Source organism: Notolepis coatsorum (assembly GCF_963971535.1).
Source record: "Notolepis coatsorum genome assembly, chromosome: 1".
Lineage (NCBI taxonomy): Eukaryota > Metazoa > Chordata > Actinopteri > Aulopiformes > Paralepididae > Notolepis > Notolepis coatsorum.
Window position 1 is genome coordinate 2,716,961 of NC_140165.1, and position 24,000 is coordinate 2,740,960.

At 46.2% G+C, this 24,000-nt stretch overlaps 1 protein-coding gene across 1 annotated transcript in view; it reads left to right on the top strand.

Annotated features, from left to right (window-relative positions):
• The window catches only part of appa (amyloid beta (A4) precursor protein a), a gene marked incomplete at its 3' end in the record, with an annotated part of 80,267 nt that overhangs the window by 45,501 nt on the left and 10,766 nt on the right, over positions 1–24,000 (top strand). Inside the window, exons 2-5 of the mRNA XM_084329800.1 lie at positions 5,128–5,295; positions 11,716–11,848; positions 19,812–19,924; positions 22,480–22,670. Coding sequence (XP_084185926.1) covers positions 5,128–5,295; positions 11,716–11,848; positions 19,812–19,924; positions 22,480–22,670 — 605 coding nt within the window. The remainder of the gene's footprint in view (positions 1–5,127; positions 5,296–11,715; positions 11,849–19,811; positions 19,925–22,479; positions 22,671–24,000) is intronic.

Below are 24,000 nucleotides of genomic sequence, written 5' to 3' on the forward strand. Positions count from 1 at the left end.
GAACTACAACTCCCAGGCTCCTCTGGACCACTGGCCCTGTAGTGGTAAGAACTACACCTCCCAGGCTCCTCTGGACCACTGACCCTGTAGTGGTAAGAAGAGAGAGAGAGACAGATGGGGAGAGAGAGAGAGAGAGAGAGACAAGAGAGGGAGAAACGGAGAGAGAGAGACTGAGAGACAAGAGAGACGGAGAGAGAGAGAGACTGAGAGAGAGAGACAGAGAGAGAGAGACAGACGGGAGAGAGAGAGAAGAGAGACGGAGAGAGAGACAAGAGAGACGGAGAGACTGAGAGAGAGAGACAGATGGGGAGAGAGAGAGAAGAGTGACTGAGAGAGAGACTGAGAGAGACAGAGAGAGAGAGACAGACGGGGAGAGAGAGAGAGAGACGGAGAGAGAGACTGAGAGAAAGAGAGACACAGAGAGAGAGATGGAGAGATTTGTTTGCTTATGCTAGGACAGACACACACACATGTATACTTCCGCACACACACACAGATATACACACAAACGCAACACATATTTACATAGAAATGCAGACCCTATTGCAAGCACACACACACACACACACACACACACACACACACACACACACACACACTCCCGTGTCCTTATCCAACCTGCTCTCCTTGCATTGTCTCTGTCATGCGAACAAACGCACACACACACACATTATGAGCTTATATAAACTCATTAGTGCTGGAAGGACCTACTCACACACACCCACATGCACACATACCGCAGACACACACACACACACGCATACACATGCACGCACACACACACACACACACACACACACACACACACACAAACATTGTTGAGCACAAATACCCAATGCAATACTGTAAACAAGAAGAATAGTGGCGTGTGTGTGTTTGTGTGTGAGAGAGAGTGTGTGTTTGTTTGTGTGAGAGAGAGAGAGAGAGTGTGTGTTTGTTTGTGTGTGAGAGAGGGAGAGTGGTGTGTTTGTTTGTTTGTGTGTGAGAGAGAGAGAGTGTGTTTGTTTGTGTGTGAGAGAGGGAGTGTGTGTTTGTTTGTGTGAGAGGGAGAGTGTGTTTGTTTGTGTGAGAGAGAGTGTGTGTGTTTGTTTGTGTGTGAGAGAGGGAGTGTGTGTTTGTTTGTGTGTGAGAGAGGGAGTGTGTTTGTTGTGTGAGAGAGGAGTGTGTGTGTGAGAGAGGGAGTGTGTGTTTGTTTGTGTGTGAGAGAGGGTGTGTGTGTGAGAGGGAGTGTGTGTTTGTTTGTGTGTGAGAGAGGGAGAGTGTGTGTTTGTTTGTGTGAGAGAGAGTGTGTTTGTTTGTGTGTAAGAGAGGGAGAGTGTTGTTTGTGTGTGAGAGAGGGAGAGTGTGTGTTTGTTTGTGTGTGAGAGAGGGAGAGTGTGTGTTTGTTTGTGTGTGAGAGAGGGAGAGTGTGTGTGTTTGTGTGTGAGAGAGGGAGAGTGTGTGTTTGTTTGTGTGTGAGAGAGGGAGAGTGTGTGTTTGTTTGTGTGTGAGAGAGGAGAGTGTGTTTGTGTGTGAGAGAGGGAGAGTGTGTGTGTTTGTTTGTGTGTGAGAGAGGGAGAGTGTGTGTTTGTTTGTGTGAGAGAGGGAGAGTGTGTTTGTGTGTGAGAGAGAGTGTGTGTTGCACGTAGGGATGGGTACCTTTCACATTTGAACCGATACGGTACCGGTACCTGTGAATCGATACCGGTACCCAACGTACCTTTTTTCGGTACTTTAGTCTCAAGAAATTGAATTTACCTACCTCAGTCGTGAAAAAAAATTCACACTTCAAATAACTACAATTGACAGTTTTCGGCTTGCCATTGCTCCGACTGCTTTGTTGTTGAATCAAGTCAAATCCTAGGTAAGCATATATTGTGCGTGTGAACGTTGACATGAAAAGAAAAAAGGTAAAAAATAAAAAAAAAGAATAAAAATAATTCGGTATCTCACTTGAATCGATACTCGGTAGTACCGACGTGTTTCGGTTCGGTACCTCAAAAGTACCGAATTCGGTACCCATCCCTAGTTGCACGTAGTGCTTAATGAGAGAATACAAGGTGGATCGGTTTGCTTTGGGTTGTTGATGAGCTGCAGCTGTCCAGGGGAGGAGCCACGAGGGAGCGACTCCACCCTAAAACAGAATTTACAATGTTGTGCTCCAGCGATGGGACAGTTGTTGAGTCACTCTATATCTCCGACACAGTCTCCTGGGGGTGGAATCTCCAGAGGCCCCGCCCCCCCCCACGGTACCCTGTCGTCACCACAGTAGAGTCACGCATTTCTCCTGCTTAATTAATGACGTCTCCAACGAAACATCTGTGTCCACAATCATCCGTTTTTAATCCAACAAGATCACGTTTTCCTTCCGCTCACCTCATTTTTATTGCAGTGAAATGGGATTGTCGTGCAAAAAAAAAAAACGATATATATATAAACTATTTTTATATTGATACTTGGCATGATCATAATCACTGTATCAATATAGATGTCGTCAAATAAATGTTCTGGAGTTGGTCCATTGACGATGAATCCGTACCCATATCCCAGTTAAGTCACCATGGTTACGGTCTTATATTATCTTAGGAGTTAAATCACCATGGTTACTGTGTCCTAGGAGTTAAATCACCATGGTTACTGCGCTGTGTTTACATCTCTCTTGTTTTGGTGTGTGGAGGTGACTTGGGAGCGGGTCAACCTTTCTTTCCCTCTCCTTCTTTCTCTCTTTTCCCCTCTCTCTGTCTGTCTCTCTCCCTCCCTCCCTCCTTTTCTGTGTGTGCGAGGTGTGTTACAGTAGTGATTTATCTATATATTGATTTCAAGGTACTGACTCTTATGGTATGTATGCAGGGAGCGAAATTAACTTTTTGACTCACCGGCCAGTGGCGGGTAGATGGGAAGAGTCTACCCGCCAAGCATATTTCTTACCTGCCAATATATATTTTATATATACAATTTTTTTTTAAATAAAATATATATTATATAATCATACTTGTAGTTGTATTATCTGCGAGACATCAAAATAAGTCAAAATGCTTGCTATCTGCAAACAGCTCCACTGTCTGTTTTGGCTGTGTTGCTCTTCTAGAAAAATAATCCTTTCAGGGTTGCCTATTGAAATACTGTACACTTTCCTACTGTACACTTTCCTGATTAATTGAAATGGGGGACCCTGATGTAAACAAGACGAAAGTCTTTCTCTGGTCTGCATCCCCTTAACAATTGTGTGTATTGAGCTGTACTGTATTGTACCCATTCTGCAATCTGTTAATAAAGTTTTCAATCAATCAATCACACCTCCAGTACAGAAACATTGTTTGAGTTTGCGTGTCAGGTAGACCATTGATTGACAGTCGAGTCTGCCAATTACATCACATCGCTTGCACTCCGGTGCTGCAGCTGGACCCATTGCCCACCTCTGCTGTTGATAACGCTAGCCAGGTTATTATACACACAGATACACAGTGGGCCAGTTACTTTGGTGTAGGGGTGTAACAATGCATCGATCCTAAGGGGGAAATTCAACTGCATCGATTTGAAAATGTTAGAATAGATTATCGCAATTTTAATGTGTACACGTTATGTTATTGTCATGTCCGTTACAGCCAACACACCGACATACGCTACTGCATCAACGTTATGATTAACAAAGCAAGGCATTCGTTTTGTTGCATTAACGTTATATTACTATTGCTATCGATAAATCTAGGTGTTCTAAAATCTATTGCTATTGGTAAGAGAGACTATAATAAGTTGGTGTCTCGGAAAACGAGAGCCCTGATCGCGGAGTTTCAGGAAGTAAACAAGAAAAATGAGAGCTTCCGATTGGTCATTTGCTTTATTTCCCATGAAACCAGTCACTTCACTCTACTGTGATTGGACCGTTGGCTTGAGTGCAATGTGGGACTTGTAGTTTTTTAACGATCTCGCAGCGGAGGAAAAAAAAGACGAGAGAGGCTATAATCTGTATTCGCACAGCGTGCGCGTAATTGATTTTTACCGTTCGCATACAAATATTTTTAGGGGCCTGCTTATGAACTACACGTCTACACGCCACACGGCGGGCAGCCCTCTAAGTGTCATGCGCCAAAGGTAAAAACAGACCGCCCCTGGCGGGCGGCGGGCTTTAGTTTCGGTCCCTGTATGTATGGTATGTAGAGAAGGTAACCACTCAGGTGCGTAGTCCAAAAATAGTAAGTCACACTCACAAGTAGAACAAAGGGTATAGGGACCGCACTCAATGAATATCGTTTGTTTTAATACGCACAACACGTTTTTTCAACCGTCCGGCCTTCATCAGTGTTGTGTGTGTGTGTGTGTGTGTGTGTGTGTGTGTGTGTGTGTGTGTGTGTGTGTGTGTGTGTGTGTGTGTGTGTGTGTGTGTGTGTGTGTGTGTGTGTGTGTGTGTGTGTGTGTGTGTGTGTGTGTGTGTGTGTGTGTGTGTGTGTGTGTGTGTGTGTGTGTGTGTGTGTGTGTGTGTGTGTGTGTGTGTGGTATAGGACAACAATTGCAATACAAAGGCTCACTCTCTTTCTCTCTCCCTCTCTCTCCCTCTCTCTCTCTCTGTCTCTCCCTCTCTCTCCCTCTCTCTCTCTCCTGTCTCTCTCTCATCTCTCTCTCCCTCTCTCTCTCTCCCTCTCTCTCTCTCCCTCTCTCTCTTCTCTCTCCTCCTCTCTCTCTGTCTCTCTGTCTCTCTCCCTCCCCTCTCCCTCTCTCCTCCCTCCTCCTCTCTCTCTCTCCCCCCTCCCTCTCTCTCCCTCCCCTCCTCTCTCCCCCCCCTCTCTCCCTCTCCCTCCTCTCTCCCCCCTCTCCCTCCCCTCTCTCTCTCCCTCTCTCTCTCCCCTCTTCTCCCCCCTCTCTCCCTCCCCCCCTCCCTCTTTCTCCCCCCCTCTCTCCCCTCTCTCCCTCCCTCTCCCTCCCTCTCCCTCCCTCTCCCTCCCTCTCCCCCTCTCTCTCCCCCCTCCCTCTCTCTCCTCCCTCTCTCTCTCCCCCTCCCTCTCTCTCTCTCCCTCCCTCTCTCCCACCCCTCTATCTCTCCCCCCCTCTCCCTCCCCCTCCCTCTCTCTCTCCCACCCCTCTCTCTCCCCCCTCTCTCCCACCCCTCTCTCTCTCCCCCCCTCTCTCTCCCTCTCCCCCCCCCCCCCCCAGGTGCCTACAGATGTGTCTCAGGGTCTGCTCGCCGAGCCCCAGGTGGCCATGTTCTGCGGGCGGCTCAACCAGCACGTCAACGTGCAGAACGGGAAGTGGGAGTCGGACCCCAGCGGGACCAAGAGCTGCATCGGAACCAAGGAGGGCATCCTGGAGTACTGCCAAGAGGTGAGCGAGAGAGAGAGAGAGACATAGAGAGAGAGAGACGGAGAGAGAGAGAGAGACATACTGCCAAGAGGTGAGCAAGAGACATAGAGAGAGAGAGACATACTGCCAAGAGGTGAGCGAGAGACATAGAGAGAGAGAGACATACTGCCAAGAGGTGAGCGAGAGACATAGAGAGAGACATAGAGAGAGAGAGACATACTGCCAAGAGGTGAGCGAGAGACATAGAGAGAGAGAGACATACTGCCAAGAGGTGAGCGAGAGACATAGAGAGAGAGAGACATACTGCCAAGAGGTGAGCGAGAGACATAGAGAGAGAGAGAGAGAGAGAGAGACATACTGCCAAGAGGTGAGCGAGAGACATAGAGAGAGAGAGAGATACTGCCAAGAGGTGAGCGAGAGACATAGAGAGAGAGAGAGAGAGAGAGACCTACTGTCGAGAGGTGAGAGAGAGACATAGAGAGAGAGAGACATACTGCCAAGAGGTGAGCGAGAGACATAGAGAGAGAGAGACATACTGCCAAGAGGTGAGCGAGAGACATAGAGAGAGAGAGACATACTGCCAAGAGGTGAGCGAGAGACATAGAGAGAGAGAGACATACTGCCAAGAGGTGAGCGAGAGACATAGAGAGAGAGAGACATACTGCCAAGAGGTGAGCGAGAGACATAGAGAGAGAGAGACATACTGCCAAGAGGTGAGCGAGAGACATAGAGAGAGAGAGACATACTGCCAAGAGGTGAGCGAGAGACATAGAGAGAGAGAGACATACTGCCAAGAGGTGAGCGAGAGACATAGAGAGAGAGAGACATACTGCCAAGAGGTGAGCGAGAGACATAGAGAGAGAGAGACATACTGCCAAGAGGTGAGCGAGAGACATAGAGAGAGAGAGAGAGAGAGAGAGAGAGAGAGAGAGAGAGAGAGAGAGAGAGAGAGAGAGAGAGAGACATACTGCCAAGAGGTGAGCGAGAGACATAGAGAGAGAGAGAGATACTGCCAAGAGGTGAGCGAGAGACATAGAGAGAGAGAGAGAGAGAGAGAGAGAGAGAGAGAGAGAGAGACCTACTGTCGAGAGGTGAGAGAGAGACATAGAGAGAGAGAGAGAGAGACATACTGCCAAGAGGTGAGCGAGAGACATAGAGAGAGAGAGAGAGAGAGAGAGAGAGACATACTGCCAAGAGGTGAGCGAGAGACATAGAGAGAGAGAGAGAGACATACTGCCAAGAGGTGAGCGAGAGACATAGAGAGAGAGACATACTGCCAAGAGGTGAGCGAGAGACATAGAGAGAGAGAGAGAGAGACATACTGCCAAGAGGTGAGCGAGAGACATAGAGAGAGAGAGAGAGAGAGAGAGAGTGACATACTGCCAAGAGGTGAGCGAGAGACATAGAGAGAGAGAGAGAGAGAGACATACTGTCGAGAGGTGAGCGAGAGACATAGAGAGAGAGAGAGAGAGAGACATACTGCCAAGAGGTGAGCGAGAGACATAGAGAGAGAGAGAGAGAGAGACATACTGCCAAGAGGTGAGCGAGAGACATAGACATAGAGAGAGAGAGAGACATACTGCCAATAGGTGAGCGAGAGACATAGAGAGAGAGAGAGAGACATACTGCCAAGAGGTGAGAGAGAGAGAGAGAGAGAGAGAGAGAGAGAGACCTACTGCCAAGAGGTGAGCGAGAGACATAGAGAGAGAGAGAGAGAGACATACTGCCAAGAGGTGAGCGAGAGACATAGAGAGAGAGAGACATACTGCCAAGAGGTGAGCGAGAGACATAGAGAGAGAGAGAGAGAGAGAGAGAGACATACTGCCGAGAGGTGAGAGAGAGAGAGACATACTGTCGAGAGGTGAGAGAGAGAGAGACATACTGCCAAGAGGTGAGAGAGAGAGACATACTGCCAAGAGGTGAGAGAGAGAGATACCTACTGTCGAGAGGTGAGAGAGAGAGAGAGACATACTGCCAAGAGGTGAGAGAGAGATACCTACTGTCGAGAGGTGAGAGAGAGAGAGAGACATACTGTCGAGAGGTGAGAGAGAGAGAGAGACATACTGTCGAGAGGTGAGAGAGAGAGAGACATACTGCCAAGAGGTGAGAGAGAGAGAGAGACAGACATACTGTCGAGAGGTGAGAGAGAGAGAGAGAGAGACATACTGTCGAGAGGTGAGAGAGAGAGACATACTGTCGAGAGGTGAGAGAGAGAGAGACATACTGCCAAGAGGTGAGAGAGAGAGAGAGAGAGAGAGACATACTACCAAGAGGTGAGAGAGAGAGAGAGACAGACATACTACCAAGAGGTGAGAGAGAGAGAGAGACAGACATACTACCAAGAGGTGAGAGAGAGAGAGAGAGAGACAGACATACTACCAAGTGGTGAGAGAGAGAGAGTGCAGAGAGAGAGAGAGAGAGAGAGACATACTACCAAGAGGTGAGAGAGCGAGAGTGCAGAGAGAGAGAGAGATGTTAAAGGGATGATTTGGATGTTTGGACATTCAGTGGTATTACATACTTGCTAGTGGTGTAGTGTTTCTGGCCAGTTCAAACAGGCAGCAAACTGGGTCACGACACAAAAAAAGTGTTAATCCGGAGTGTTTTATTTTATAACTATATGTCGTCATAAACCGCATTTGTGAGTTGTTGTTCACACGAGGCAAATAGTAAGAAAGAACTTTAGCGCGAGGCAAGTTTTAAGAACTTTAGCACGAGGCAAGTTGCAAGAACTTTAGCGCAAGGCAAGTTGCAAGAAAGAACTTTAGCGCGTCTCCCGACTTTGTAGCACGAGACACACGTCGAGATGAGGTGTTTCTCCACTTCCATCATAAACGAACACAACAGAGGTGCTGGGAGGATGAAGAGGGGGGAGGGGAGGATGAAGAGGGGGGAGGGGAGGATGAAGGGGGGTTCATCTGACGGACAAGCGCGGAGACGGGAGAACCGCTTTCTCTCCCCGGTGACGGCGAGGCGGCTCGTCGGATCAATCCTCCGCTTTCATTTCAAACTTCAGAGGTTTCTTTTTTAAGTTTTTTTACTTCTCAGAAATCGATAGATAAGGTGAGATGAGAGAGGGGGAGGGAGGGAGGGAGGGAGTTTGGCTCCGGTTCAAAAAGGAAAGAGGCCTGAGTGGGGAGAGTGGTGACGAGGGAGGATGGTGACGAGGGATGAAGAGCGGCATGAAGGAAGGAGAGGGAGGAAACGGGAGGAGTAGATGCCGTGAGGAGATAGACGGGAAACGGCATTTGATGGATGATGATGATAGTCAGACCGAGACCATCTTGTTCACGGTATCGGAGGCTCAGAGACGGAGAGACTAAAGACGTCTTGTTCACGGTGTCAGAGACGGAGACTAAAGACGGTCTTGTTCACGGTGTCAGAGACAGAGAGACTAAAGACGTCTTGTTCACGGTGTCAGAGACAGAGAGACTAAAGATGGTCTTGTTCACGGTGTCAGAGACAGAGAGACTAAAGACGGTCTTGTTCACGGTGTCAGAGACAGAGAGACTAAAGACGGTCTTGTTCACGGTGTCAGAGACAGAGAGACTAAAGATGGTCTTGTTCACGGTGTCAGAGACAGAGAGACTAAAGACGGTCTTGTTCACGGTATCAGAGACAGAGAGACTAAAGATGGTCTTGTTCACGGTATCAGAGACAGAGAGACTAAAGATGGTCTTGTTCACGGTGTCAGAGACAGAGATACTAAAGACGGTCTTGTTCACGGTGTCAGAGACGGAGACTAAAGACGGTCTTGTTCACGGTGTCAGAGACAGAGAGACTAAAGACGGTCTTGTTCACGCTATCGGAGACAGAGAGACTAAAGACGGTCTTGTTCACGCTATCGGAGACAGAGAGACTAAAGACGTCTTGTTCACGGTGTCAGAGACGGAGAGACTAAAGACGGTCTTGTTCACGGTGTCAGAGACGGAGACTAAAGACGGTCTTGTTCACGGTGTCAGAGACAGAGAGACTAAAGACGGTCTTGTTCACGCTATCGGAGACAGAGAGACTAAAGACGGTCTTGTTCACGCTATCGGAGACAGAGAGACTAAAGACGTCTTGTTCACGGTGTCAGAGACAGAGACTAAAGACGTCTTGTTCACGGTGTCAGAGACAGAGACCAAAGACGTCTTGTTCACGGTGTCAGAGACGGAGACTAAAGACGTCTTGTTCACGCTATCAGAGACAGAGACTAAAGACGTCTTGTTCACGCTATCAGAGACAGAGAGACTAAAGACGTCTTGTTCACGCTGTCAGAGACTGAGACTAAAGACGGTCTTGTTCACGCTATCAGAGACAGAGAGACTAAAGACATCTTGTTCACGCTATCGGAGACAGAGAGACTAAAGACGGTCTTGTTCACGCTATCGGAGACAGAGAGACTAAAGACGGTCTTGTTCACGCTATCGGAGACAGAGAGACTAAAGACGGTCTTGTTCACGCTGTCAGAGACAGTAGGGATGGGAATCGAAAACCGGTTCCGGTTGGGAACCGGTTCCTAATTGGCCGATGCCTGGAACCGTGTGGCTCCCGTGACTTTCGATTCCCTTATCGCTGCCAGGTTTTTCCTAGTTGCGTAATAATGTTAGCGTTAGCATGTAGCCATGGCAGACTCTATTTGATTCATTAAGGGCTCGAAATTGCCTGGGTTTTGGTAATATGCTCCCGAAATGCTCCCGCTGTTTGGCTACTTCTATGTGCAGTGAAAACTACTTGAATGCTTTAGAACATAGTCATTGATTTAGTTTAGGGTGAGCTAAAATTAGCCGCGGAGCTATCGCTAGCTAATGTGAGCTAACGCTATTTAATCAAGCTCACAAAGAGAGATAAACAGCTGACAGCGGATAGTACAGGTACAAATACAATAAAACAGCGGGTGGGGACTGTTGTGTAAACCTTGTACTCTTTAGTTCACATATAATAAGAGCCGGATTGTTTGTTTACTAAGTCTCTACTCTGAGTCCGTCAGACAGAAAGTACCGTGCAACATACAAATGTGTCCGTGTAGCAACACAAGCCAATACCTTACAGGACAGGGGCCCGGGGAGGGAGCTCTGTGTGTCTGTGTGTGTGTGTGTGTGTGTGAGACAGAAGTCAGAGGAATAACGACTGTTATTCAATAGATTAAATTAGTTTAAGAATAAAAAAATTTATACATTTTAAGAGAATCTCAAATACATTATTTTATTTAAGTGTAGGCTATAGTTAATGTTTTATTTTTTACAGTTTTTGTATTTTTCTGACATGGTAAATGGCTGCTTTTTTATATAGCGCTTTTATCCAAAGCGCTTTACAATTTGTTCCCTACATTTTACCCAATCACTCACACATTCACACAACGACGGCGCAGGCAACCATGCAAGGTGCCAACCTGCTCATCGGGAGCAGTTAGGGGTTAAGTGTCTTGCTCAAGGACACATCGACACGCTGCCCGGGAGGAGCGGGAATCGAACCGGGAACCTCCGGATTGCCAGACGACTGCTCTACCTCCCGAGCCACTGTCGCCCCTGACATGGGGGCTCAACAATAAATGACAATCAGAAATGTCAAGTTGCATGTTGTTATTCTAACCAGCTTAGTTCTGTTGCATTTCCAATTTATTTATTTAAATTATAAATTGATCAGGTATCGATAAGCAGAATCGATAAAGAATCGAATCGATAAGCAGAATCGATAATGGAATCGTATCGATAAAATCCTATCAATTCCCATCCCTAAGAGACAGAGAGACTAAAGACGGTCTTGTTCACGGTGTCAGAGACGGAGACTAAAGACGTCTTGTTCACGGTGTCAGAGACAGAGAGACCAAAGACGGTCTTGTTCACGGTGTCAGAGACGGAGAGACTAAAGACGGTCTTGTTCACGCTATCAGAGACAGAGACTAAAGACGTCTTGGTCACGGTGTCAGAGACTCAGAGACTAAAGACGGTCTTGTTCGCGCTATCAGAGACTAAAGACGGTCTTGTTCACGCTATCAGAGACAGAGAGACTAAAGACGTCTTGTTCACGGTGTCAGAAACGGAGAGACTAAAGACGTCTTGTTCACGGTGTCAGAGACAGGGCAGCTCAAAGTTGGACCTGTGTCCAAATGATGGCCCTCATAAGACATTCTTTAGGCCCTTCACAAGGTTCTGAAGAGGGATAGGAAATATTCTTTGGTCTGTTTTGACGTTTAGCTATATCGAGTAGTGAGAGTGAGATGGCCTGCTTATTCCAAAGCATTAGGGCTGTCCTTGACTAAAGGATTTCTTTGCGACCGATCGCTTTGTTGATCTCAAATGTTAGTTTCCCACACGCAGTCTCTGGACCTCTGTAAATCTAGTGCTTTGCCAGAGATGTGCTTATCATTTAACTAACTCCTTCAGCTTGGGCGAAAAAACATAAAAACCAGGGTACTGGCTAACGTCTGAAACATTAACATGTTACCTGTGCCTCCAGGTGTACCCGGAGCTCCAGATCACCAACGTGGTGGAGGCCAACCAGCCGGTCAGCATCCAGAACTGGTGCAAGAAGAATGGACGCAAGCAGTGCCGCAGTCACATGCACATCGTGGTGCCTTATCGCTGCCTGGGTGAGAAGACGTGAAGTTACTAAGTTCACTAAGACTAAGTTAGAAGTACTAGGATGTAGGGGAGTCTGTTTCTGCTATACATCCTATATGATCTTTTATGTATACTGTGGTGGTGATGATGCTATTACTACTACTATTACTACTACTACTATTATTACTACTACTATTACTACTACTACTACTACTACTACTACTACTACTACTACTACTACTACTACTACTACTACTACTACTATTATTATTATTATTATTATTATTATTACTACTACTACTATACTACTACTATTACTATACTACTATTACTACTACTACTACTACTACTACTACTATTATTATTATTACTACTACTACTATACTACTACTATTACTATTACTGCTACTACTACTATTATTATTATTACTACCACTATACTACTACTATTACTACTACTATTACTGCTACTACTACTATTACTACTACTACTACTACTACTACTACTACTACTACTACTACTACTACTATTATTATTATTATTATTATTATTATTATTACTACTACTACTACTACTATACTATTACTACCACTACTACTACTACTACTACTATTATTACTACTATTACTACTATTATTACTACTACTACTATTATTACTACTGCTACTACTATACTACTATTACTACTACTACTACTACTACTACTACTACTATTATTATTATTACTGCTACTACTACTACTACTACTACTATTATTACTATTACTACTATTACTAATACTACTACTGCTACTACTACTACTACTATTATTACTACTACTATTACTAATACTATTATTACTACTACTATTACTATTACTATTACTACTACTACTACTACTATTATTATTACTACTACTATACTACTATTACTACTACTACTATTACTACTACTACTACTACTACTACTACTACTATTACTACTACTACTACTACTACTACTACTACTATTATTACTACTACTACTACTACTATTATTACTATTATTACTACTACTATTACTACTACTATTACTACTATTACTAATACTGTTGTGAAGGATCAGATTAAACCGAATATGTATATTTATTTATATATATATATTTAATTGTATTTGTATATCGTTTGATATCCCCTGTATATTCCTTGTACAATATGCATTGAATATCCCCGTTTCTACTAAACAGCCCATAATAGTTTCATTCTACCATTGGACGAGAACCTGGCGCCAGGTTGCCATACCCCTAGGTCCAAGTTCAATCGTGCCGCCTAACATGTCGAGGCAAACCCCCGGTTCCGCGCAGTAATATGTCGGGCGAAATACAAATGGTACTATTTGTTCATAGCGCATATATATATGGCGCCAGTAAAGTAGAACTTTCTTTTAGTCCAGTTCTTTACCCTCCAACAGAGTGACAGACGCAAAAGCCTCCCCACGACGCACGTGCGGTGTAGTAAGGCCTACTTGGCCCAGAATAGGCATTGAGATATCGTGTAGATTAATAGTTGAATGGTCATAGTTTGGCACCATACCGTCGAGTTGGACGTATTCTATTAAGCTAATAGTAGTCTATTTATGTATGGTGCATCGTTCGGTTAGAGTTCTACAGTTATCAGTACCCCCATCGTTCCTGACGTTATCTGGACGCTTAACCAGGCTGGTCAGACCCCTAGTGGTGATTGCATCCGAGGAGCTCCGGGCCAAGAGCGACTGGACCTGTATATTGGATTACTCTACCCAGACGACGGCGAGCCTTCCACGGCTTGGATTATGCTTTGTGTGCTTTGATTATTCCATGGATAAAGGCCAACACTGCTGAGTGTTGGAATTACCCCCCGGAGAGGACTCCAGGTGAGACGGCGCTCTACACGTGAGGTCGCCTCACGTCTCTCCGTTGTGGACCGGCAGATACCGTTCCACAGAGGGTCCAGCTGTATTCGTCTGCGGCCCGAGGTTCTGTGGGCACCGTGTCCAAGACTTTGGATTTTCCCAAGACACCGTCGGCCAGATGGGATACCGCCAGCGGCTTCTCTAACCCCCCCCTCCTACTGTCTTACAACCAGCGGGACCCCCCCCCCCCCCCCTTAGTGTATCCAGCTATAATCATTTAAGTACCATCGCTATCGTTTCCTAAATATTCCAGGTTGTATACTTACTCCCTGCGCAACCAGAGATTGGACATTCAATGTTGATTTACCTACGAATACTCATTTGCCATAAAAGTGCATATTCCATATTTCAAATCATAAATGTAATTAAGTGATCGTTGTATACACCCTTTGCTGTATTAAACCTTCGATTTGGTACATTTGTGTTGGTTCGTTTCATCAGGTGGGAAAGTGTTCATCATACTTATATCTTGTACTGGGTGGCCAGAAGTTAAAGTACATGAGATAGTGGTATTAAATATCATATCTAACAATACAGTCAGGGAATTGTACCCCTCAGTTACAATTGGTCCTTTGAGCCGGAGGGTAACTAGTGTAATATTAATATAGTGTTATTAATATCGAAATGGCCTATGATGAACACTCCACGAAACGATCCTCCTAACCTAGAACGCCCGCGGCGCAGACGACAGACACCTCAGTACTTAGAGGCTTACACTGTCAGTCAACTACCTAGCCTTCGACAAACGGTAAACGCGGTAAAAGTAGACAGTAAAATTATGTCTGACCTTAACGAGCAGGTTTCCCCGACCACAGAGGCCCTAGTAGGTCCTAATGTAACTGACCAAGCTCACGGTGGGGACCAGGAGGGAATTGACATGCCTTTACCCCCCGCCACTACTCAAGAAGTAGTCCCCGACCAGCCCCGGGAGGAAGACAACCCTACAGAGAGAGAACTCTGCACGGAAGAAGAGGAGGAGAGCGCCGAGGAACTAGAGCTCCAGGACTCCCCAACGAGTACCCCCAGGAGCGGCTCACGCAGGAGCGGCTCACCTCCACAACCGCCTTCCCCCAGAGAAGCGGCGAGGATGCTACAACAGGCGTTCCTCGTCCGCCTGACAGCCTCTACCGAACGCGATCGACTTCAGGGTGAACGCGACCGTCTCCAAGCACAGGCGCTTAGCGAGCACGAACATTTTACTATTGAAAGAGAACGCCTCCAAGCGCAGCGACGGAGCGAAGAAGAGCGCATACGCCGGGAGATGAGACGCCGGGAGATGAGACGCCTTCAGACGGAAATTAATATGGTAAGAGACCGGGCCGCAGCAGAGCGCGCCGCCGCCGCAGCAGAGCACGCCGGAGCCCAGCGCGTCGCTGACTATGCCCAAAGAGAAGCAGAGCGCGCCGCCGCCGCAGCCCAGCGCGCCGCTGACTATGCCCAAAGAGAAGCAGAGTGCGAACTCGCTCTCATCCAGCGCGAAGCCGAGCGCGACAGAATACAAGCCGAGCGCGACAAGCTACAAGCGCAGCTAATGAAGCGGCTGATGATCCCCAGGGCAACACCCTCTCCCTCCACCAGGGGTTCAAGGAACTCGTCGAGACAACAGTCAAGAGCAGCGCCTCCTAAACGAGCAAGCGACCCTGAACTTGACCAACAGACAAAGCCTATACCCCCCGCAGACCCCCTTCCCAGACCGGTCCAAGCGAGACCCAGCTACAAGGAAGGAGCGGCATACACTGCGGAGAAGCAAGATAAACGATTACAGGATCTGGAAGATCTGATAGAGGAAGAAGAGGGAGAGGAGGAGAACCAAGCCCGACGACAGCACAGTACTCCACCGGACCAGGAGGTCCAATACAGCCCAGGCTATACCCCCGCGGCGCTGCGCTACAGACCCCCGACTCTATTCACGGGTGAGCACAACGCACGACCAGCCCCGAGGAATAGCACCTGGACCAGCTGGCTATGGTGCCCTGCCGGTACCAGCCCACAGAGAGACGCTGAGGACCCAACAGCAGATGAAGAGGTCCAACACAGTGTGAAGAACAGTTTCTACGTGGACAACTGTCTACAAAGCGTCTCGACTCAAGAAGAAGCCGAGGCTCTCCTAATCAAGTTACGCGCCTCCCTAATCAAAGGCGGCTTTGATCTCAGGCAGTGGGCCAGCAGCGACCCGCACGTATTGCGCAGCCTCTCCTCCGCGGACAAGGCTGCCAGCAGCGAGACCTGGATGGCGACAATCCCAGGAGAAGCCCAAGAAATGACACTAGGATTAGTCTGGCGCTTCAAAACAGACTCGTTCCCCGATGAGCTAGACTGTCTACAGGGAGGAAACCCCGTCCCATCAGACAGCAGACTGATTCACCTGGCACCAGAGAGTGACGCACATAATCTCATCAGAGTGGGTGGTCGCCTGCGGAGAGCCCCCGATCTACCAGATGACATTAAGCACCCGATCGTCTTGAACAGCCGACACAAGGTCACAGAGCTGATCATAAAGAAATACGACGAGGATGTACACCACGCAGGAGCAGAGAGAGTCTTCGCGGAGATCAGACGTCGTTATTGGATATTGCAAGGGAGAGAAGCAGTACGGCGCTTCCAGCGAACCTGTCTAGACTGCCGTAAGTGGCGCGCGCAGCCCAGCATACCACGGATGGCTGACCTACCCCCCTGTCGCCTCCAAATCGGCGACAAGCCATTCCACTCCACAGGCATGGACTGCTTTGGCCCGTTGTATATAAAGAGAGGAAGAGGCACCGAGAAGCGGTGGGGTATTGTATTCAAATGCATGACCACCAGAGCGATACATATTGAGCTCCTTCCGACCATGAGCACAGACTCATTCCTTATGGCCTTCCGGAGATTCACATCACGGAAAGGAAAACCGTCTACATTGTTGTCTGATCACGGGACTAACTTCAAAGGCGGAGAAAGAGAGCTGAGAGAGAGCTTCCAAGCTATGGGCCCAGAACTTAAGACCCACCTCGCTCCAGCCCAGATTGACTTCCAGTTTAATCCCCCGAACGCACCCCACTTCGGTGGAACCTGGGAACGAGAAGTACGTTCTATAAAGACAGCCCTGTATGCCGTACTCGGAGCCCAGACTGTGGCGGAGGAAGTCCTAATGACAGTCCTCACGGAGATCGAGGGAGTATTGAACTCAAAGCCCCTCGGTTACGTCTCCAGTGATGTAGCAGATGTCGACCCAGTCACCCCCAACACACTCCTGATGGGGCGCCTGTACGTTAATGCCAAGCAAGCAGTGCAAAAATGCTTCCGCATTCGTCACCGCACGCTAGTGCGGTAAAGCGCCCTTCTTTTCAGACAAATGCTACCGTGCGTGCACCGGCGGCGGCGTGCTCGCTCAGGTGCGTGCGTGCGCCGGCGTGCTCGCGCGAGGTGCCCGCGCATGCGACACGAGCGGAGCTCAATATATATAAGTCACCGCCCCTTATTCAGTATCCAACAAATAGCTCAATTGGCAAGGACACATGGCTGTGGATCCTATGGCTTGTTTGCTGGCGAGTTCGAATCCCATCGAAAATATTTTTTAACGTGATTTTTTTTTAACGTGTATTCTTTCGCCGATTAAGGTTAGGCATTGTTTCGGAGTTGGTTAAGGTTAGAACGGTTAAGTTTAGGCGCTGTTAAGGAGCTGGTTAAGGTTAGAGTTTGTCAAAGAGAATGGCAATATAATTTCTATGGTTAAGGTTAGGCATGGTTAAGGTTAAGGTTAAGGTTAGGCATTGTTTCGGAGTTGGTTAAGGTTAGAACGGTTAAGTTTAGGCGTTGTTAAGGAGCTGGTTAAGGTTAGAGTTTGTCAAAGAGAATGGCAATAGACAGCCTATTTCCGCGAAAATGAAAGGCGCATTACTGCATGCCACTACGGTAAATTTTTGCACTGCTTGCTTGGCATAAAGCTACACGCTGATGGGGCGGCTGGACCCCGCGCTACCCCAGACAATGTACAGGCCTGAAGAAGCGAACGGCCGAAGAATGTGGAGGTACAGCCAAGTACTAGCTGACAAGTTTTGGAGCAGCTTCCTACTTCACTACCTACCGTCTCTACAGACCCGCCAGAAGTGGGTAAAAGAGAGAGACAATTTGACAGAAGGAACAGTCGTCATGATTATTGACCAGTCGCTACCCAGAGCTATGTGGCCGGCTGGCCGCGTAAGCAAAGTGATCACCGGTGCCGATGGCAAGGTCCGAGCAGCTGAAGTACTCGTCCAAGGGCGCACTTACACACGTCCCGTGGCGAGGCTAATAGAACTGCCCCGGCTCCCAGATACTATCGATGATGACCATGACCCTATGACTTTGTGAGTTGACTGACCCTTACAGCGGACCTTGAGTGGTAGACAGTGCGGTTAATCTGTCTCTGCTTAGCTAATTAGGTGGGACTAATTAGGGGGCGGCTGTTGTGAAGGATCAGATTAAACCGAATATGTATATTTATTTATATATATATATTTAATTGTATTTGTATATCGTTTGATATCCCCTGTATATTCCTTGTACAATATGCATTGAATATCCCCGTTTCTACTAAACAGCCCATAATAGTTTCATTCTACCATTGGACGAGAACCTGGCGCCAGGTTGCCATACCCCTAGGTCCAAGTTCAATCGTGCCGCCTAACATGTCGAGGCAAACCCCCGGTTCCGCGCAGTAATATGTCGGGCGAAATACGAATGGTACTATTTGTTCATAGCGCATATATATATGGCGCCAGTAAAGTAGAACTTTCTTTTAGTCCAGTTCTTTACCCTCCAACAGAGTGACAGACGCAAAAGCCTCCCCACGACGCACGTGCGGTGTAGTAAGGCCTACTTGGCCCAGAATAGGCATTGAGATATCGTGTAGATTAATAGTTGAATGGTCATAGTTTGGCACCATACCGTCGAGTTGGACGTATTCTATTAAGCTAATAGTAGTCTATTTATGTATGGTGCATCGTTCGGTTAGAGTTCTACAGTTATCAGTACCCCCATCGTTCCTGACGTTATCTGGACGCTTAACCAGGCTGGTCAGACCCCTAGTGGTGATTGCATCCGAGGAGCTCCGGGCCAAGAGCGACTGGACCTGTATATTGGATTACTCTACCCAGACGACGGCGAGCCTTCCACGGCTTGGATTATGCTTTGTGTGCTTTGATTATTCCATGGATAAAGGCCAACACTGCTGAGTGTTGGAATTACCCCCCGGAGAGGACTCCAGGTGAGACGGCGCTCTACACGTGAGGTCGCCTCACGTCTCTCCGTTGTGGACCGGCAGATACCGTTCCACAGAGGGTCCAGCTGTATTCGTCTGCGGCCCGAGGTTCTGTGGGCACCGTGTCCAAGACTTTGGATTCTCCCAAGACACCGTCGGCCAGATGGGATACCGCCAGCGGCTTCTCTAACCCCCCCCTCCTACTGTCTTACAACCAGCGGGACCCCCCCCCCCCCTTAGTGTATCCAGCTATAATCATTTAAGTACCATCGCTATCGTTTCCTAAATATTCCAGGTTGTATACTTACTCCCTGCGCAACCAGAGATTGGACATTCAATGTTGATTTACCTACGAATACTCATTTGCCATAAAAGTGCATATTCCATATTTCAAATCATAAATGTAATTAAGTGATCGTTGTATACACCCTTTGCTGTATTAAACCTTCGATTTGGTACATTTGTGTTGGTTCGTTTCATCAGGTGGGAAAGTGTTCATCATACTTATATCTTGTACTGGGTGGCCAGAAGTTAAAGTACATGAGGTAGTGGTATTAAATATCATATCTAACAATACAGTCAGGGAATTGTACCCCTCAGTTACAAATACTACTACTACTACTACTATTACTAATACTATTACTATTACTACTACTACTACTACCACTACTACTACTATACTATTACTACTATTACTATACTATTACTACTATTACTACTACTACTACCACTACTACTACTACCACTACCACTACCACTACTACTACTACTACTACTACTACTACTACTACTACTACTACTACTACTACTACTACCACTACTACTACTTGTAACTAACACAACGCTGTATTGTATGTGTTCACAGTGGGAGAGTTTGTGAGTGATGCCCTGCTGGTCCCCGACAAGTGTAAGTTCCTCCATCAGGAGCGCATGGACCTGTGTGAGAGCCACCTGCACTGGCACACCGTGGCCAAGGAGGTGAGTTACACACACACTACACACGGGTTCTATATGGTTATGAGGACATTATAATACACACAGGTTCTATATGGTCAGGAGGACATTAGAATACACACAGGTTCTATATGTTTATGAGGACATTAGAATACACACAGGTTCTATATGTTTATGAGGACATTAGAATACACACAGGTTATATATGTTTATGAGGACATTAGAATACACACAGGTTATATATGTTTATGAGGACATTAGAATACACACAGGTTATATATGTTTATGAGGACATTAGAATACACACAGGTTCTATATGGTCATGAGGACATTAGAATACACACAGGTTCGATATGTTTATGAGGACATTAGAATACACACAGGTTATATATGTTTATGAGGACATTAGAATACACACATGTTCTATATGTTTATGAGGACATTAGAATACACACATGTTCTATATGTTTATGAGGACATTAGAATACACACAGGTTATATATGTTTATGAGGACATTAGAATACACACATGTTCTATATGGTTATGAGGACATTAGAATACACACAGGTTATATATGGTTATGAGGACATTAGAATACACACCGGTTATATATGTTTATGAGGACATTAGAATACACACAGGTTATATTATGGTTATGGGGACATTAGAATACACACAGGTTCTATATGTTTATGAGGACATTAGAATACACACAGGTTCTATATGGTCAGGAGGACATTAGAATACACACAGGTTCTATATGTTTATGAGGACATTAGAATACACACAGGTTCTATATGTTTATGAGGACATTAGAATACACACAGGTTCTATATGTTTATGAGGACATTAGAATACACACAGGTTCTATATGTTTATGAGGACATTAGAATACACACAGGTTCTATATGTTTATGAGGACATTAGAATACACACAGGTTATATATGTTTATGAGGACATTAGAATACACACAGGTTATATATGGTCATGAGGACATTAGAATACACACAGGTTATATATGTTTATGAGGACATTAGAATACACACAGGTTATATATGGTCATGAGGACATTAGAATACACACAGGTTATATATGTTTATGAGGACATTAGAATACACACAGGTTCTATATGGTCATGAGGACATTAGAATACACACAGGTTATATATGTTTATGAGGACATTAGAATACACACAGGTTCTATATGTTTATGAGGACATTAGAATACACACAGGTTCTATATGGTCATGAGGACATTAGAATACACACAGGTTCGATATGTTTATGAGGACATTAGAATACACACAGGTTATATATGTTTATGAGGACATTAGAATACACACATGTTCTATATGTTTATGAGGACATTAGAATACACACATGTTCTATATGTTTATGAGGACATTAGAATACACACAGGTTATATATGTTTATGAGGACATTAGAATACACACATGTTCTATATGGTTATGAGGACATTAGAATACACACAGGTTATATATGGTTATGAGGACATTAGAATACACACCGGTTATATATGTTTATGAGGACATTAGAATACACACAGGTTATATTATGGTTATGGGGACATTAGAATACACACAGGTTCTATATGTTTATGAGGACATTAGAATACACACAGGTTCTATATGGTCAGGAGGACATTAGAATACACACAGGTTCTATATGGTCAGGAGGACATTAGAATACACACAGGTTATATATGTTTATGAGGACATTAGAATACACACAGGTTCTATATGTTTATGAGGACATTAGAATACACACAGGTTCTATATGTTTATGAGGACATTAGAATACACACAGGTTCTATATGTTTATGAGGACATTAGAATACACACAGGTTATATATGGTCATGAGGACATTAGAATACACACAGGTTATATATGTTTATGAGGACATTAGAATACACACAGGTTCTATATGGTCATGAGGACATTAGAATACACACAGGTTATATATGTTTATGAGGACATTAGAATACACACAGGTTCTATATGGTCATGAGGACATTAGAATACACACAGGTTATATATGGTCATGAGGACATTATAAGGATTCAAAGGTTATGGGAAATTAATTTGATCATTTATAGTAGGGGTGGGAATGTTCAATTTAGAGTCTTGGGGTCACAATTTGATTTAAATATCGATTATTGATTAATCAGTATTATCTAGGCAGTTGGATAGATTAGATTCTCCATTGTTATCTAATGGATAACTCCTTCGTGTTACAAGATTTGCATACAGTCTTTCTGCTCATCTGGGCTGATCTGTAGGATTTAGTGAGCTAACAATTTATAATTCTAAAGTCACGAAGATCTTTACCAAAACCATTTTACAAAACTGAAAACTCTTTATCTCTATCTCTCTTCCTCTCTCTCTCTTTCCCCCCCCCCCCTCTCTCCCTTCCTCTCTTTCTCCTCGCTCTTTTACTCCTTCTCTTTCTCTCTTCCCCCCCTCTCTTTCTTTCTCCTTTCTCTCTTTCTCCTCTCTCTTTCTCCCCCCCCCCCTCTCTCCTTCTCTCCCGCCCCCCCCCGCCCCCGTTCTCTCCCAGTCCTGCGGAGATCGCACCATGAATCTCCATGACTACGGGATGCTGTTGCCGTGCGGCATCGACCGTTTCCGGGGGGTGGAGTTTGTGTGCTGTCCGTCGGAGGCGGAGCGCGAGGCCGACAGCAACGAGCGGGACGACGACGACTCTGACGTCTGGTGGGGCGGGGCCGAGGCCGATTACCATGACAACAGGTATACACACACAGAGAGGGGCCGAGGCCGATTACCATGACAACAGGTATACACACACAGAGAGGGGCCGAGGCCGATTACCATGACAACAGGTATACACACACACAGAGGGGAGGAGCCTGATTACCATGGCAACAGGTATACACACAGAGGGGAGGAGCCTGATTACCATGACAACAGGTATACACACAGAGAGAGGGGAGGAGCCTGATTACCATGACAACAGGTATACACACACAGAGAGGGGCCGAGGCCGATTACCATGACAACAGGTATACACACAGAGGGGAGGAGCCTGATTACCATGACAACAGGTATACACACACAGAGAGAGGGGAGGAGCCTGATTACCATGACAACAGGTATACACACAGAGGGGAGGAGCCTGATTACCATGACAACAGGTATACACACACAGAGAGGGGAGGAGCCTGATTACCATGACAACAGGTATACACACACAGAGGGGAGGAGCCTGATTACCATGACAACAGGTATACACACACACAGAGGGGAGGAGCCTGATTACCATGACAACAGGTATACACACACAGAGAGAGGGGAGGAGCCTGATTACTATTACATTTACATTTACATTTAGTCATTTAGCTGACGCTTTTATCCAAAGCGACTTACAAGTTCTGTACGACAAGCCATCAGGAAGAGCACAACTCATATCAGCTGAGTAACAATGAGTAACAATGTTCAACAGGTATACACACACACAGAGGGGAGGAGCCTGATTACCATGACAACAGGTATACACACAGAGAGGGGGGAGGAGCCTGATTACCATGACAACAGGTATACACACACACAGAGGGGAGGAGCCTGATTACCATGACAACAGGTATACACACAGAGAGGGGGGAGGAGCCTGATTACCATGACAACAGGTATACACACACAGAGGGGAGGAGCCTGATTACTATGACAACAGGTATACACACAGAGAGAGGGGAGGAGCCTGATTACCATGACAACAGGTATACACACACAGATAGGGGAGGAGCCTGATTACCATGACAACAGGTATACACACACAGAGAGGGGAGGAGCCTGATTACCATGACAACAGGTATACACACACAGAGAGAGGGGAGGAGCCTGATTACCATGACAACAGGTATACACACACAGAGAGGGGAGGAGCCTGATTACCATGACAACAGGTATACACACACACAGAGGGGAGGAGCCTGATTACCATGACAACAGGTATACACACACACAGAGGGGAGGAGCCTGATTACCATGACAACAGGTATACACACACAGAGAGAGGGGAGGAGCCTGATTACTATTACATTTACATTTACATTTAGTCATT